The sequence below is a fragment of the Orcinus orca genome, chromosome 19 (genome assembly GCF_937001465.1).
Source record: "Orcinus orca chromosome 19, mOrcOrc1.1, whole genome shotgun sequence".
In the NCBI taxonomy this organism is placed as follows: Eukaryota; Metazoa; Chordata; class Mammalia; order Artiodactyla; family Delphinidae; genus Orcinus; species Orcinus orca.
The window spans coordinates 49,210,609-49,228,385 of NC_064577.1; the positions used below are offsets into that span (position 1 = coordinate 49,210,609).

The 17,777-nt window shown below is 36.1% G+C and overlaps 1 protein-coding gene across 13 annotated transcripts in view; it reads left to right on the plus strand.

Annotated features, from left to right (window-relative positions):
• Nucleotides 1-17,777, plus strand: part of BCAS3 (BCAS3 microtubule associated cell migration factor) — a 575,920-nt gene that overhangs the window by 221,156 nt on the left and 336,987 nt on the right. For all 13 annotated transcript variants that reach the window (XR_007473338.1, XM_049701671.1, XM_033431625.2 and 10 more), the window contains exon 16: nt 16,686-16,836. Coding sequence is in view for 12 of the 13 variants with exons in the window: in XM_049701671.1 (XP_049557628.1) it covers nt 16,686-16,836 (151 nt within the window). In the remaining variant the exon portion in view is untranslated. The remainder of the gene's footprint in view (nt 1-16,685; nt 16,837-17,777) is intronic.

Here is a 17,777-nt window from a genome sequence, read left to right on the forward strand (position 1 = left end):
CTACTTAAGACAATCAATAATAATGTGATGTTTTTTGACTTCTCTTTCCACATCACTGTTTACTTGTGGATTGAAGTTTCCATTTGTATGTTTTAATTTTTGCCAAGAAAAATCAATCATGTGCACTGTAGCTCTGCTTTAAATTTTATGCCTCATATGACACAGCGTATATATATATACAGTATATACATGTAAATGGATAAAAATCTTCTTTTAGGCTATCTTAGTTTAGTACCTGGGTTTTTTACTGGTTGCATGTACTTTCTTGTAGTTCAGATGAAGTTTTTAATCTATTGTTTTGAAGTCTATTAAAGTTTTCCTAGTGAATTTGTGTCTTTACATCTATACACCAAAATCATGCATATTTAAAATATTTTCATGTCACTTCCTATTGTTTCTCATAACAGATGAGTTCTTTAGGGAAAGTGGATTGAAAAGAGAAGCCTTATAATTAATACCATCCTGAAAAGTTCTTTTATTTCAGAAGCCCTAATTGGAGAAACCATCTACTAAGTAAAGACAGCATCATTTTTTAATAGACGGTTTTATAGAGCAGTTATAGGTTCACAGCAAAATTGAGAGGAAGTTTCAGATAACATAGTTTTTGAGGAAAATAAAATTACCTGTGGAGTATCTTCTAACACTCTTATATTGTCTCTAAATTATACTTTATGTTAAATTTAATACTATAAAAACTGATTAAAGTCTATTTGAATACTTTATCTCTTGTCTATTATTTGGAATATGCTACACTTTTTTCTCTTTTTTTATTCCTTAAAATAAATGCTGGCTCAGGTAGTTAGCAGTTGGAGCTAAACTGTCATTTTTTGTTTTCCTCTTTACTGTTCGTGAAATATTTTGTGTTTTCTCTGTATTTTTAACACTGGCACATCATAGACTCCAGGTTTCTTGTTTTGTTTTTAAATGGTTAATGAGACATGCCTCTAGAGGGCGATCTTTTCTAAACTTTCCTGTGATGGTAATCATGGCAACCCTGGCATGAACTTGGTGTACTATGGTTGTTGATGTTGTCTAAGATTTTATAATAACCTAGCTTCCTTTTCATGATGTTTTCTATGATTTATTCCTCAAAGTCTTATTAGAGAATTGGACTTTTGAAATATATTACTATCAATTATTATCTAGTTTTAGTACCCCGTCCAGGTACCTAGCTCCTATGAATGAATGGAGGGAACTCTTTTAGTTAATCATCTGAGTAAGTGGTTTCTGTATGTTCTAAAAGATCCTTTCTTTGTTTCTCTATACATTGCTATTCAAGGACCTATCTCTGTATTTTATGGGACCAGAGTGATTACACTCTACTACTGAGGCATCATTAGGCCTTATACTTAATCTCTGCTTCTCTTTTCTGTTAACATTCATTGTAGTTTTATTGTTTTTGTTTACCTGTTCAATATATAATTTTTGTATCAAAGCAATACATACATTTATTATAAAAGTCAAATAATGCCACAATTTTATAAAGAAAAATTGCACTCTCCTGCACCCACTTCTCCCACTCAGAGTCTGCTTCTTTCAGTTCTTCATAATTTATTTCTTGCTGTTTTCTTTTTTTTGCCCCTTTCTGGAAATCATTTTGGTTGGATAATGGATCACCTACACTGAACCCCTAACTTTCTTTTCTATTTCCTGTCTCTTTGTCTTTTTGTTTTACTTTAAGAGAATATCCCCAACTTTATCTCCTAACCTTCTTATTAGATTTTTATTTGTGCAATATGTTTTTAATAACCTTTTCTATGAATGTTTCTCTTATTTTCACATCCTTTTCTTATTTCACAGATGTAAAATTGTTTATCTCTTTAAAAGATAGTTATAATTTTGGATGCACTTATTTGCTCCTGGTAGTATCTCTGTTTCCTCTGAGTTCCTTTTTCAGTTTTTTTTGTGGTCATCATTATCTTTCATCTTGGACTCTCAACCCTGATTGTACATTATAATTTACCTGGATAGATTAAAAAAGTACTGATGCCTAGGCCCAATCTCAGACTGATTAAACTAAAATACTGGCCGGAATGTGTAGGAATCCTTGGCTGATCATTCTTATTTTTTATTTTATTTAAAAAAATTTATTATTATTTGATTTATTTTGTTATTTCATATTTATTCACCTAATCAACACATCCATACTAAAGAACTGATTGGAAGCTCTTTGAGCACAAGTAGCTCATACCAGTTTATAGGTCCAACTGGTCTATCAGTTTTATTAGGGTACCCCCCAATCAATAGTATTTGTAGATCTTTTCACTTTGACTGGTCAGTTTCCCCACGAAGGAATTCTCTAGAAACGTTCTGGCAATAGAATTACAAGTTAATTTTCAGGGAGTTGATCCTTCAACATTGTTTTAGTCTGGTGATTAGAATAATTACAAGAGGATATGGCTTATCTATTTGCATGTTAAGTTAGCCTTACTTTTCCAGTGAGGAAGGCGATTAAGTAAGAAAATTCTGGTCAGGTTCCATTGAAATATTTTTTCAAAATTTGGTTTTAGAAAAATTGGAGGGGGAGAAGAGAGAAGGAATTGGGCTTCTTAGGATATACAATGACCAGTGTCTTCATGAGTGACCCAAATAAACAGATTTAGAAATTATGAGACTTGGGAGTAGCAGCCATGAGCAGTCTTGAACTTAAAAATCTGAGCAGGAAGTAAAAATATGACTGCTGGCTTATAGTTTGTAAACTACAAAAGGGTACGGAGAGTGAAGTCGCTGCTGTGCCAGCATTACACATACTGAGAAATAGAAACCGTTATGGTTCTTAGCATAATAGGTTCTTAGCATAAAATGACATTTAGAATTTGGAAGAGGATGAGAAAAGGAAAGGGATTTAAGGTTCATTGAAAGAGGTATTAACATTGGATGATGTGTTTTTGCAGGTGAGAATATTGAAGCTAGAATGAGGCACAAGAGTGAAACTATTTCAAAATGGATAGAGTGGATTTAGTGTGGGCATTGTTGTTGTTGGCAGCTTCAGAAGAGACAGGCCATTCCCTTTTCAGTGTTGAGAATCATCATGAGTAGGGAATTCTTAACAAATGTTCAATAATATTTCACTCCTGTCCAATTTGGAATGGATTGAAATGTGTACGCTTTTGATAAAATCATGGATGAAAGAAAATATAAAACAACAGTACTGATAAATGATTATGGTTTCCTGGCAATAACCCAGCTGATTAAGAATAAGTGTTTCTGCTAAGGCAGAAGAATTACAGGGAAAGAAGTAGAGTCGTCATTCTCAGGTGCCCAGATATGGTCATGGTATCACTCCTCTTTGTGATTTTCATTCTCAAGGACTTTCTGTCAAAGGAGTTTTTATGCATACAGGTAAATTCATGGTTTTGCTTTTGGAAAAATAAGTTTGGAAGACAAGGACTTGAACTATTTATTAATGTTCATATGTGTACTTTGATTTCTTTCTTTTTCTTTTTTTGTTGGTGAACAATACTCTCACAAATTGTTGATAATTTAGGCAGCTATATTGAGAATGGGTTTCCTGTTTTCTTCTTGAGCAGAACATGTGAGCATATTTTGATAGAATGATATTTAAATGTTTTTAAGCTGGAAATAAAATATATGTGAGTATAAAAGGTTTTATCTTCCCTGCTGTCAAAAATGCTGATTTGGCTCTTTTGCACAGTACTCCCATCTTTGTATGGTTGTTAAAATCTGTTGCTCTTTCCCATCTGAAGGAAATGCATCTTTGACACTTCTCATGACCTGAGTCATGATGCTGAAATAGAGCCAGAAAATATCCTTAACAGTCATAAGTAAAAAGAAGGAAGGCTTCTGTGGAGTGGGGGTAAGGGAGCGGGAAGGAGGTTGTGGGGAGCATCTTTGCTATTTTGAATTATATCTTTTTGATTATTATGAAAGTTGCTTACATTTTACTATGATCGTTGTTATTCAGCAGAAAATACTTTGATTTTAATATTTAATTTTTCCTTAGTATACAGTGTTTAATGTACTGGAAAAAGACCAGTTCTGCAAATGTTAAATTATTTTGAGTCCTCCAAGTCTAAAAACATTACACCTTAAATCTTGCAACTTATTCAGTATTTTATCTTGTTACTGTGTTTCTTTTTATTTCAGTACCAGCTCCCATTTTTCCATATCTTATAGGTTCAACAGTTTTAATAGCATTATGTTTATTGAATGATGCAGATAAGTTTCCTTTTTTTTTCCTTGAACAGTGAAGTGCTTCTGTTTGATCTGTTGACATGATACAGAATTCATTGCGAGATAAGCATGGGAGATATGGGTGTGGAATATTTTCAAAAAAGAATTTTAATGAGGATTTATTTATACTTTGGGGAACTCATTTAATCACAGATATGGTCTAAGTGCTGCTAGATTATGGGATTTTTAATTCTGGGGATTTTGCACTAGGGTTATTAAATGTCTTCACTTCTGAGCACTTAGTCCCAAAACTCTACTCTTCGATTCAGAAGAGTGGGGAATTTTGAGGTTGCTTACGTCTTTAGGAATAACTTGATTCTTTTTTTTTTTTAAATAACTTGATTCTTAAAGTAAAATCCCAAGATCTTTTTCATTTATTCTCCTTCTTTATACAAACAGTTTGCATTGTTCCCTCTACTGTTAAATATAGTCCATTGACTGTCTTCCTTGATTTGTCATTGTGGAAAGAGTGGTAAACTACAATCCTAATGATTAAAATGAATTAAAAATTGCTGAAACTTCTTAAATATTAAGAGCACCAGCTCTTACAAATTGTCTTCATCCCAAATCTTGGAATGCTGCAAGAATAATAAACTAAGGTAATGAACTTCCCACTTATGGGAGGAGATTTTAAAAATTCATCTTGTAAATTTGGGTTGGCTGTGTGAACAAATGGTGCCAAAAGTATAGTGGAGAGGAGATGCAGACAGAAGATTTTCATGCAGTTTATTTCAGTGCTTGTCCCCATACACTTTTTATCTCTGAAACTTTTTGGAAATATTTCCTATTTCCTCTTATTTGTATTTTTTTGAATGTTGTTTCTGACTTATCTCCCCTTCTAGGCTTATTTTTGCAGTCCAAGGATCCTTGTTCTCAGACAGCTTTAGTATCTTTTTGGAGTAGTGTAGACTAATCTTGTTCTACATATAGTTTTAGCAACAGTTAGTTAGTTCCTTTTGACTTTTAATTTTTAATGTGTAAATTTTCTAAATTTATTTAGTTTTGGATTAAGGAAAGAAAAACACATTTACATGTAACAGTCGTGAACACATTAAGATAATAAACTGGTAAAAAAGTATTCAGACTAGAAAAGGAAACTACCTAGCACATTGTGTATTTGAATATTTATAAATTTATATATATACTTTTAATTAATTAATTAATGGCTGCGTTGGGTCTTCGTTGCTGCACACGGGCTTTCTCTAGTTGCAGCGAGCGGGGGCTACTCTTTGTTGCGGTTCGCGGGCTTCTTATTGCTATGGCTTCTCTTGTTGCAGAACACGGGCTCTAGGCACGCGGGCTTCAGTAGTTGTGGCACGCAGGCTCAGTAGTTGTGGCTTGTGGGCTCTAGAGTGCAGGCTCAGTAGTTGTGGCGCACGGGCTTAGTTGCTCTGTGGCATGTGGGATCTTCCCGGACCAGGGCTCAAACCCGTGTCCCCTGCATTGGCAGGCAGATTCTTAACCACTGTGCCACCAGGGAGCCCCTATAAATTTATATATTGATTAATATCTGAAAAATAGTACAGTTTCAAGTCTCCAGAATGTGAAGTTTTAATTCTACTGACATTTAGTTAGTACTAGTGCAAAGTTCCGTGCAGCTACTTTGTATGTAGTGGGAAGAGTAATGACAGTATCATTAAAAACCTCAACCCCATCTTGCAAAGAAAAAAAAAAATTGGGTTCTTGTTTTCAAGTTAATTTTGTGGGGAATATTTCTTATCTTTCTACCTTCGCATCCCTCCCCCAAAGTACCTGTCTGTTGTGTTGTGAACTGTTTACTTGAAAAAGCAACAAATGTTTCGCTTGAAATGCATATATGTTTTTGCAGTATCTTTGCTTCACCACCTATTACTCTCCAAAAATTTTACAGGGAGAAACAAGTCAGTGCCTAGTCAGAATTGTCCTTGAACGCTTCCTATCTTGTACTTTGTCACCAAAACTGTTTGGTTGTTCTGTTAACAGTCTTTCAAAAAATAGGGATGTATTATTCATTTTCTTTTAATTGTGTGTGTTCTGCTCTCCTTGGCTTCTGTGAACAAGCATTGCTTCCGCCCAGTTTGGTATGTGGGTCAGAAGGCACTGTTTCTCACCAGGGCGCTGCTGTTTCCTCTTCCTACTTGAGTAGATTACAGATTATACTGGAATACGCCTGAGAAAAGGTCAAAAAGGAGGGTGAAAGTCCTGGAACTGCAGCTGGGAAGCTTGTCATTCTCATCTAGGAAAGGGGAAAAAAAGAGAGAAAGAAAGAAAAAGAGAAACAGAGACTCCAATGTCAACCCCAAACAACCCACATTCAAGAAATTCCTGTTTGCACAGGATACTTTTTATATATTCCAAAAGGACTCTATTTGGTTTTGATTAAATAATTATCGAGTGTTTGGCTTAGAAAGCTTTAATGTTAAATTAGATGGCAAGCAAGTGCTAAGCAGTGTTTTTAGGTTTTCAGAGCCTACATTTCCAGGGATTGTTACAAAACAAGCTACCATTGTACCGTTTTTGACAGAGTCAAGAAGTCGGGAGCTGTTCAACTACAGAGTTAACTTAGTTAAACTCATTGGTATATTTTGGATTTTTATCCCTGTCAATTCCACAGCAGGATACTAAAAGCAGACCGAACGTTTTGGTCTTCTGTGGAAAGCAAAAAGCACCAAAAAAGCCCCATATGAACTTGTTACCTGATTTTTATTTTGGAAAGACATGATGTTGGGAGTAGACCATCTACATGAGGTCTTAGAGTAAAGAAGTTGGTTGAAGTAGGAGAATAATGGGATATTTGGGAATAGGGTTCTTCCTATATATTTATCTTCTCAGGGGTGCCACGTTGTCACATCCACATTGCCTCTTAGTGTGCCTCGTTACTCCAATTTCAAAATGTAAGGGTTCAAAATATTAGCAGACCAAGGACACTGACTGAGAGGTTTATATCCTAGAACAAGAGTGGATCTTGTGGACAGGTGTGTGGGAGGGTGATGAGAACAGAATTTGAAACTATTGTAGGAGTCTCGTTTCTATATGTTTCTTTAGTAAACCTTCAGAAAAAATGGAGTGCCCAAAGGAATGAAGTCTGTGTCCATGTTAAGGGTCAAAAAGTGAGAAGATGGGCTTCCCTGGTGGTGCAGTGGCTGAGAGTCCGCCTGCCGATGCAGGGGACACGGGTTCATGCCCCGGTCCGGGAGATCCCACATGCCGCGGAGCGGCTGGGCCCGTGAGCCATGGCCACTGGGCCTGCGCGTCCGGAGCCTGTGCTCCGCGGTGGGAGAGGCCACAGCAGTGAGAGGCCCGCGTACCACAAAAAAAAAAAAAAGTGAGAAGATAATGCAGACCTCCTAAAAGCTGTGCTCTCCCTTAGGACACCATCAACACTGCCTAGTGTCATTTTGCTTTTTTCCACATGAACCTTTGCCATTTTTATGTTTATCCCTGCATCCCTAATGACAATAAAAGACAATGCTTCTTTATCCTCCACACTCTCCATTTGGTCCCCTTGATTCCATTGTAGTTCTTATTTTCTTACACCTCTGTTCCTAGAATCTTCCTCAGACCCTCATTAGCAGTAATTTGTAGCTTGTGCCTCTAGAATCCTATAACAAAAAGTTTTCTCGTTTTCACTGAAGTGATACCGTTTTAAGGTACTTTCTCACCTACAACTCTGATCCCTTGATTGCTTAATGTTATTTTAACTGAACTCATTCATCTTACTTCGCTGTATGGTAAGATAGGGAAATTTTTTAAAGGGGAGGGAGGAGGCCTATAATTGCATTTACGTCTTATTTTTCCTCTTCTGGTTTGCATTTAAGAAGAAATGAAGGTGTACACACAGATACACTGGTATTAACTTTAATATTTAGCATAATCTGAAATGGGCAGTAATCTCAGGACCTTGCTGGCTTTTAGAGATTTCTTGTGGCTGGCACTTTGCCGCATTCACATGTTCTCACATCATGCATTCAGAAGCTAAGAATACCAACCTGGCAGCTTCTGCAGGGAGGGTAAAGATAAAACAGAAAGGAGTCTAGCTTTGCAGCCACATTACCTGGGAGTTGTTGCTGATGTCTTTTCCACAAATGTTCAAGTTTGTCAAAGCCCAGTAAATCTTGGAAAGTTTATTTTCCTTGTAGCATCTGTGTTTTATAATGGGTCTTTTAATTTGTTTTTACTTTGTCTGCAGGGATTTCTTTTGTCCGGAGTTTTCAGACTCTGTCTTTTTTTTTTTTTTTTTCCTGTGGAAGTGAGTCCGTTAATGATGACTGGTTTGGGAATATGCCTCTGCAAAGCTGACCTGACAGGCTGTTCCTCCAGCACAGCAACAAAGCCCATTGTTATTTTCTCTCTTTTATCCTCAACTTCATCCATGTTCCCCCTGTGTGTTTATAGTATAGAAAGTCTGGGAAAACATACTTTGGGACAGTGCATACATGATAAGGTGGCATTTTGAAGTTAGAAACATTTTTAGTAAGCAGAGATTACACCACATCAGCCTCACACACAGACAGAGGTGCTGTGTGTTAATGTGGAGATTGAAAGTTTCTTTCCCCAACGTACCTGCAGGTATTCTTCATCCAAAAGGCAGAACGGGGGAAAAAAAAGGAGCACATGAGGTTGTTTTCATAATTCCTTTTTCAAAAATGCAAACTTGTACAAGTAAATACAAAAAGTCAGTGGTTAAACCCCGATGTGAACTGTTCTGGCTTCGGGCTTTGTATTGTGACATTAAAAACAATAATAACCATAAACAAATAAACAACTGAAAACAAAATATCGCTTTAAACATCAAAGGATGTTTTGAAAATTCTGATTTTTAAATGATTTTCTATTCTCAAATAGAATTCCTGCTTTAATTTATTGAGAAAGCATTTTATTGGAACTTGGGATTTTTCCCCCACCCCAAGAGAGCTCTGTCTATCTTGGGGACTGGTAAACCTCTAAAGGATCAAAGCTCTGGTGGATTTGGTTAAAGACCCAAAAGCCTGAAGGCTTATGGAAGTTTATCTATATAGAGTAAGTCCAAAAAACTGGGATGAGAGTTTTAGAAGAGCTTATTTTCTCATGAGATTTTTGAGACTTCCTCTGTTTGGATGTGCCAGAAATACTGTGAGAATATCCATTCTCATGGCATTTGTCACTTACAGGTCTTTTCCCAGCTGGAATTTGTAAGTATAATGCTGTGTGAAATATTATACGTATTTTAAGGTTTTATGAAGCCCACTACTAAAATTGCAATGAAACAGCCTCCACTGTTTTCACTGTACTCATACAATAAAGAGAAAAGCATAGTAAAGAATGGTTGCTGAAGGTGACATTTAGAATTGATGTAGTGACTCTTCACTGATCTCAGAAATTTTTAATTTTACTGTTACAATCATATATATGCCTAGAAGGTGGAGCAAAGAAAGTGCTGCTCTCCCTGTCTGTCCAAAGGGAAATTGAAGTGTAAAATGGAGGGACAGACTTAATCCACGTCCAAGACTTAGGATACTACGAGTTTCTTCTGCTGAGCCTCATTGTATTAAGAAGCTTCAGGCTTCAAAAATAATCCTGGCCCAGAAATTTAGGTTTGATATATCCATAAGGAAGTGTCTGAAGAGCTATTCTTTTTTTTTTTTTTTTTTTTTTTTTTTTTTTGCGGTACGCGGGCTTCCCACCGCTATGGCCTCTCCCGTTGCGGAGCGCAGGCTCAGCGGCCATGGCTCACGGGCCCAGCCACTCCGCGGCATGTGGGATCTTCCCGGACCAGGGCACGAACCCGTGTCCCCTGCATCGGCAGGCAGACTCCCAACCACTGTGCCACCAGGGAAGCCCTGAAGATCTATTCTTAAAGTTACCAAGTCTAGGCTCCTGGCCGAGTCAACCTAAGACTAAGGAGACAAGTGAAAGCCATGGGTTCCAGCACCTGGCTATCTTCTGAAGGACTTTGGGTGTCCCCTCCAAAATTAATTTTTTTTTCTATAGATCATAGGGCTGTATTTTCCTATACTTCCTGGATATGAGAAAAAATATATTTCCTCCCTTCATTCAGCATTTACTGAGCCGTCAACAACTAGTAAGATACTGCTCCTACTCTGGAGGAGTCTTAACAGTTTTTGTGGAGGGTAAATCTGGGGGTTTGTTAGATTCTAGCTTCATTTTCAAAGAAAATCCATGACACAAGAAAGAGATAGTGAAAATTGTCTTTAAACAAAGACTTTGAACAATTGAAAAGGGAAGAAAGGATCATTATACTATTTTTGTGTATTTGATTCAGTATGAACTTTCATTTTTAAATTTTGTGCTTTTAACATATATTTTTATACGTAGATCATTACGTGTGAGTTAATGAGATGTCTTGTCTGAGCTAGTTCCCTCATTTTACTAATTCCTGAATTAATTGTTCACACAGCTCTCATCCTTTATTTTCTACTAGAAAAGTGAAGATGAGAAGATCCAAGTTCCTTCCTCTATACTCAAAATTTGCATATCGTCCCTTTAAAACAACAATGAAAAACGTCTCCTTCCTTTTTGTTCCTGAGACATTTTGCAGATATCTTTATTAGCACTTTTTCTCCCATTAAATTCTTTAAAGACCTGTAATATTTCTGTCTCATTATGTTATGACCTCTTTAGGAGTCTGTTGGACTTATTTATCCAGGACTAGAACAGGGCCTCATACCAATAAGGCTCAAAAAGTGTGAGCTGAAAGAATGAATGTTGAATGAAACCTTTGCCTGGTACAGTATCTCATCTTGTTAACGGCTTCTTTTCAGCTCCAGAGTCCTTAAATTTGTGTTCTGTATCCAATACCGGAATCATTTCCTATCAACGCTCCCTTTACTTATCCTTTTCCATATGATTTGTCACCTCTTTAGTGAAGCTACCCTATTGAAGATTACCAGAGTTACTAGTGTTCTCTCTATGTTTGCCTTTCTGAACCTTGTCATTGTTGACCATTTTATTTATTCTTTAATTAAAGCTATTTTTATAAATTGCTTACCACATAGTAAAATATGTCAGACACTTATGAATTCTTATGAAATATACCCAACTTATTTTACTCTTGCAGATGCACTGGGTTTCACAGGCTACATCATGAACACAGACACCAAGAATAAAAGCTCATAAATACTTGAGTGTTGCTTGACAATAAGATAGAAGGCTGCGAGGGATAGATGTGATGTACCTTGTATGCTCCCTTTAGATGGTTTTATCTTGGTGAGCCAGCGAAGGGTTTTAAGTTATGGCTAACTAAACCACAAGATTTGGAGCTTCTCAGTGAAGTCACTTCCTTTTTCTAGACTACGCATCCTATCTGTAAAGTTCAGTGATCTCAAAATCTGTTCTGTTCCCTTGCTGAATAATTTAGGTACCTAAGTTCCTACTCCTCTGCCTCAATTGAAATATTCTTCTAAAACTGAAATATATTATCTTCCCATTGCTTTCCATTATAATTCTCTCCATTTCCATTATATTGGAAATATATATATATATTTCCATTATAATAATAGTTAGAGATTTCTTACTATTGCTCACATCTGTGGCATCACTTTACATGCTCTCCTCTTCATGTTATCCTTATCCTCAGAATATTTCTACTCTTCTGCTCTTATCCATATTATACCCATCTTTCAAAGCCTAGGTTATATCTCATCTGCTCTATGATCTCTTCTCCAAATAATTGATCCCATGTGTACTTATCTTTAGTGCTAGGCAATTAGCACTTAATTATTCCTGTTTCATGCATATTAGACTGTAAGCTTTGTGACAGCGAAGAATGCAGTCCTCACAGTGTGTGATCTTAGGCTAAGGCACTCAACAAATATTTGACTGCTCATTGTGAAATGTGTGTGTTAAACATAGTCCTTGAATTTCATTAGCTTGTGACATATTTCGTGTTGCGGTCTGATTTCAGATCCAAATTAGATTCAGATCCAAACAATATTCAAAGAAATTAAAGGATACCTACATAAGTGGAAAGACATCCCATGTTCTTGGCTTGGTTGTGGTCTGATTTCAGATCCAAATTAGATTCAGATCCAAACAGTATTCAATGAAATTAAAGGATACCTACATAAGTGGAAAGACATCCAATGTTCTTGGCTTGGAAGAATTAATATTCTTAAGATGTCAGTGCTCCCTATACTGATCAACAGATTCAGTGCAATCCCTGTCAAAATCCCAGCTGGCATTTTTGCAGATAATGACAAAATATAGGTGGAAGCAGCAAGTTTTGTTGGATATAATGATCCATCAAAGAAGCATAACAGACCACTGACTGTCTTAGAAAGAAAAGGAATTCAGCATGATTTTTCTGTTTTTTTTCTATCTTAAGTTCCTCTGAAAAACCGTTATTTGCAGTGACAGATGCTTCACAGTCCTTATTCTTCCTGGAAAAAAGTGAATAAGTGTTATAGGAGTTTTGAAAGTATTGTCTTCAGTGAGTTCTGTATGTGTGTATTTGGGTAAGGGTTTATGTAATGGCTATTTTAGAAGTCATCCCGATATGGCAGAATTTCAAAACAATTTGGAAATGAAAAACAACAAACACACTGATCTAAATTTTCTAATTCCATGTGGCTTGTATCTGAAGAGGACATTGATAATGTAATCACAACTTCTGTCTTTATATTTCATAACCTTCTCTCTGGGAGATGTGTAACTTATTTGAATTTTGTAGTGGTAGGCTTACAAGCTGGTGACATCAAATAATACAGAAATAGTAAATGTCCAAATGGGCGCTTCTGCTCTACAGTATAGTATGTTCCCTTCTGCTATTCTCCTTTCTTTCTTTTCAGTGACTATATGTGTTTTCTATTTATTTTCAGATAGCAGTACAAATTGACATAACATGTCTGCTTAACAAAATTTAGCTTTAAGTTTGTCATTAGGCCAGGATATCATTAAATGGAAAAAGCAAAAGAGATCATGGATCCTGACTTGCCTCAGATTTCAAGTGTCAGAGTATTGAAGTAATAGACATTATAGGTACTATTTTGAGGACACTGGTTAAAAAACAAAAAAATTCGAAATGCGTATTTGTAAGGTTGTGGTAAATAAGTGTAAAATATAAAAGTTAAAAAGTTTTTAAGTTAAATTTATTTATTTATTTATTTATTTATTTATTTATTTATGTCTGTGTTGGGTCTTCGTTTCTGTGTGAGGGCTTTCTCCAGTTGCAGCAAGCGGGGGCCACTCTTTATTGCAGTGTGTGGGCCTTTCACTATCGTGGCCTCTCTTGTTGTGGGCCATAGGCTCCAGACGCGCAGGCTCAGTAGTTGTGGCTCACGGGCCCAGTTGCTCTGCAGCATGTGGGATCTTCCCAAACCAGGGCTCGAACCCGTGTCCCCTGCATTGGCAGGCAGATTCCCAACCGCTGCGCCACCAGGGAAGCCCCTAGATTGAATTTTTGAAGCAAAAAATGTACAAAAGAAACAAATTCATAAAGTGGAATTTATGAAAAAATATTTTGCTTGTTAAAAGATCTGTAAGAGAAGAAAGAGACAAGTCGCAGCAGGGTAGAAAATATTTAAGAATCATGTATCTTATAAAAGGTTTATATCCAGAATATATAAAGAACTTTTGAAATATGGGAGTAAGATCCATAAATGATTTCTTACATTTATAGTTGTTTGATTTTCAGCAAGGGTACCAGGCCAGTCCATTGGTGTGGGAAAGAATATCTTTTCAACAAATGATGCTGGAACAAGTGGATATTCAACATTCAAAAGAATGAAGTTGAACCCCTACCTCACACCATTTATAAAAATTAATTCAAAATTGGTCAGAGAGGGCTTCCCTGGTGACGCAGTGGTTGAGAGTCCACCTGCCGATGCAGGGGACGCGTGTTTGTGCCCCGGTCCGGGAGGATCTCACATGCCACGGAGCGGCTGGGCCCGTGAGCCGTGGCCGCTGGGCCTGCGTGTCTGGAGCCTGTGCTCCACAATGGGAGAGGCCACAACAGTGAGAGGCCCACGTACTGCAAAAAAAAAAAAAAAAAAAAAAAAAATTGGTCAGAGACCTAAATGTTAGAGCTAAAAATATATAAAACTCTTAGAAGAAAACATAGCTCTAAATCTTTGTGTCCTTGGACTGGGCAGTGGTTTCTTAGATATGACAACAAAAGAATAAGCAACTAAAGAAAATATAAAGAGTTCATCAAAATTAAAAACTTTTATGTTTCAAAGCATACCATGAAGAAAGTGAAAGATGACACATGGAATGGGAGAAAATATTTATAAATCATGTATTTGATAAGGGACTTATGTTCTGAGAATATAATTAGCTGTTACAACTGAACAATAAAAAGATAACTCAATTTTGGGTAAACATTTTGGATAGACAGTTCTCCAAAGAAGGTATACAAATTACCAAAATGCACTTGAAAAAGATGTTTAACATCATTAGTCATTAGTAAAATGCAAATCAAAAATACAGTGAGATACCACTTCATACCCACTAGGATAGATAAAATAAAAAAGATAGACCATAACAAATATTGTTGAGGATGTGGAGAATTTGGAGCATTCATACACTGGTGCAGCCACAGTTTAGCAGTTCCTCAAAAGGTTAAATATAGATCCAACAGTTCCACTCCTAGGTGTATATACCCAAGAAAATTGAAAGCACAAGTCCACATAAAAACCTGTGCACTAATGTTCATAGAATCATTATTCATAGTAGCCTGTTAAAACAACCCAAATATTCATCAACTGGTATAAATGTGGTATATCCATACATTGGAATATTATTCAACCAGTTAAAGGACTGAACTATTGATACTTGGTAACATGGATGAACCTTGAAAACATAATAAGTGAAAGAAACACTCACAAAAGGCTACACTGTATGATTTCATTTATATGTAATATCCAGAATAGGCAAATCTACAGAAACAGAAAAGATTCCTGTATCAAAAGCCGATGGGTGGGGCAAAGGAAGAGTGACTACTAATGGGTATGGGCTTTCTTTTTGGGTGATGAAAATGTTCTGAAATTAGATAGTGATCATAGTATATGATTCTACTCTGTAGAATATACTAAACACCATGGAATTGTACATTTTAAAAGGGTGAATTTTATGGTATATGAATTATATCTCAGCAAAAATATTAACCCAGTTTTTAAAATTGGCAAAAGCTTTACATAGGTACTTTACCAAAGACAATATATGGATGACAAATAAGTACATGAACAATAACAACAACAAGCTAAACATTTTTGACCATTAGAGAAATCCAAATAAAAGCCAGAATAGCTAAAATCAAAAAGAGTAACAATACCAAATTCTGGTGTGGATGCAGAAGAACTGGAACTGTCATACTTTGCTGGTGGGAGTATGAAATCAGCTACTTTGTCAAACTGTTTGGCATTTTCTCATAACCTTAAACATACAATTATTATGTCTATGCAAACATTCATTTACTGTGATCAGCAACTCCATTCCTAGATTATTTATATGTTTTTTAAAAACTTACATTCATACAAAAACCTGTTCAAAAATGTTTATAGCAGCTTTATTTGTAATAACCAAAAGTTGGAAACAAGTCAAATGTCCTTTCTCCAATGACTGGGTAAACAAACTGAAGTACTTCCATACAATGTGATCATACTCAGGAATAAAAAGGAAAGAATTGATACATGTAGGAAAATGTAGAGTGGATGAATCTCAGATGCTTATTGGCAAGTGAAAGAAGCAAGACAATACTGTACATACTTTGTGATTTCATTTATAGGATGTTCCGGAAAATGCAAAGCCATGGAGAGGGAGAAAAGATAAGTGCATGAGAGGAATTTGGCTTATTGGTGAGAGCAGAGTAATTACTCTCACTGCAGATCGGATTTTATTTCACAGAGCTTGTTTTTCCTGGTTGTTAATGAGCCATAATGCCTATTCTTTTTTTTTTTTTGGTATTAATACCATCATAAAATAAAGCGCTGATTTATGTTTTTTAATTTTATGATGGGGAGTGGTACATTTTGGGAGTAAGGCAATGTTTTTGCCTATTGACTTTTGTCAGTCTCACCCTATGTCTACTGTGGTGCATTCTATGGATACACATCCTTATGACTCATGTTTCTTCTGCTCTCTGAGCCTTTGCAGGTTGCCATGGCTGGAATATTCTCCCCACTTACTCTCAAGCTTGTTTAGGGAAATGTTCCATGCTTCCTCTAGACTAATTTAGATCTTGCCATTTTATTTTCTTTTACTATCCTATATTTCTTTATAGCACCATAAAATTATAATTAAGTTTTATACCAATTATTTGTATAACCATGTAACATCTATCCAATCCTGTATCCTCCAATCCTCCATCCTCAAACACTACAGTCTCTGTTTATAATCAATGCACATTTGGTATTACCAGAGTCCTTTGTTTTTCTTCCATCCATATAGGCATGATTCTTTTAGAATCCCTTCTGTCTTTAATAACTTTCTCAAAAGATTAGTGGAGTCAGTGCAAATCCTATCAGAGAAGGAAACTTCGCTTGGTGATGCTTTTCTTTTCTTTTTTCTCTTTGTAGGGAAACTCAACAGCCAAGACTCCTACAATAATTTTGCCAACAACAACCCTGGCAACCCCCGGCTTTCTCCTCTCCCCAGCCTGATGGTATTGATGCCTCTTGCACAAATCAAGCAGCCAATGACATTGGGAACCATCACCAAACGAACAGGGTAAGGCCTCAGGCTTGATGCTTTTTTAGTAGCTGTTTTAGAGGATTAAATACACAAAAATAAAACATACTTTTTCTTTGGGTGGTTTTGATTATGTTCTTCATTTACAGCCCACATGAGACTTAATGGCAGCAGATTAAATACAAAATATAGAACATACACAAACACATTCATACATAGCCATGTACACACACATTCACAGAAAAAACAAAGCAGTGACAAGTTGTGAAAACTAGTATTGGCTAATAAAAACCAGATCCATTTACTCAGGCTTATAGTTGCTGCCTTGTGGCTTTGTCTGAAAGTAGTGCAGTTGCATTTTCTTGCTTTTGTGGACATGATCTGGATTTATAATGACCCCCAAATTTTGACTGACACCAATACTAGGGAGAGAACTTAATATGACAACCATGTTTCTAATACTTTAAAAAAAAATCATCTACATTGAGGTACAATTTACATATAATAATCTATTGTTAGTATCAGGACAATGTGATATTATGGATAGTTTTCAAAATCCAGAGTCCTAGGGTTTAGGCTTTACTCAGATTGGTCCTTAACATCCTCAGAGACTCTTGATGACTCACTTGATATCTTTGTGCTTATTTTAGCTATTTAAAAATTTTTCAAATTCCTACCTGTTAGGAATATAAAATTATCACTTCTTTGGGTTCCTGAAAATAAAGTGCTGTGTCTAAGATATAAGATTATTAGATATTCAATTGTATAACAACTGTGAAACTCCATTATGTTCCCCAAAATATATATGTCTATAGCCAAATTACCTATTTTCATCAATAAGCAATCCTGAGGTTTAGCCTGATTTGAAATGGAACAACTGTCTTAAAATTCTGTATTTGGTAGTCAAGAGAAAACTCCATCTTGGCTTCAAATAGTCTTCAAGGTCTTTCCAATAAGAGGAATAGACTTAATATTGTGGC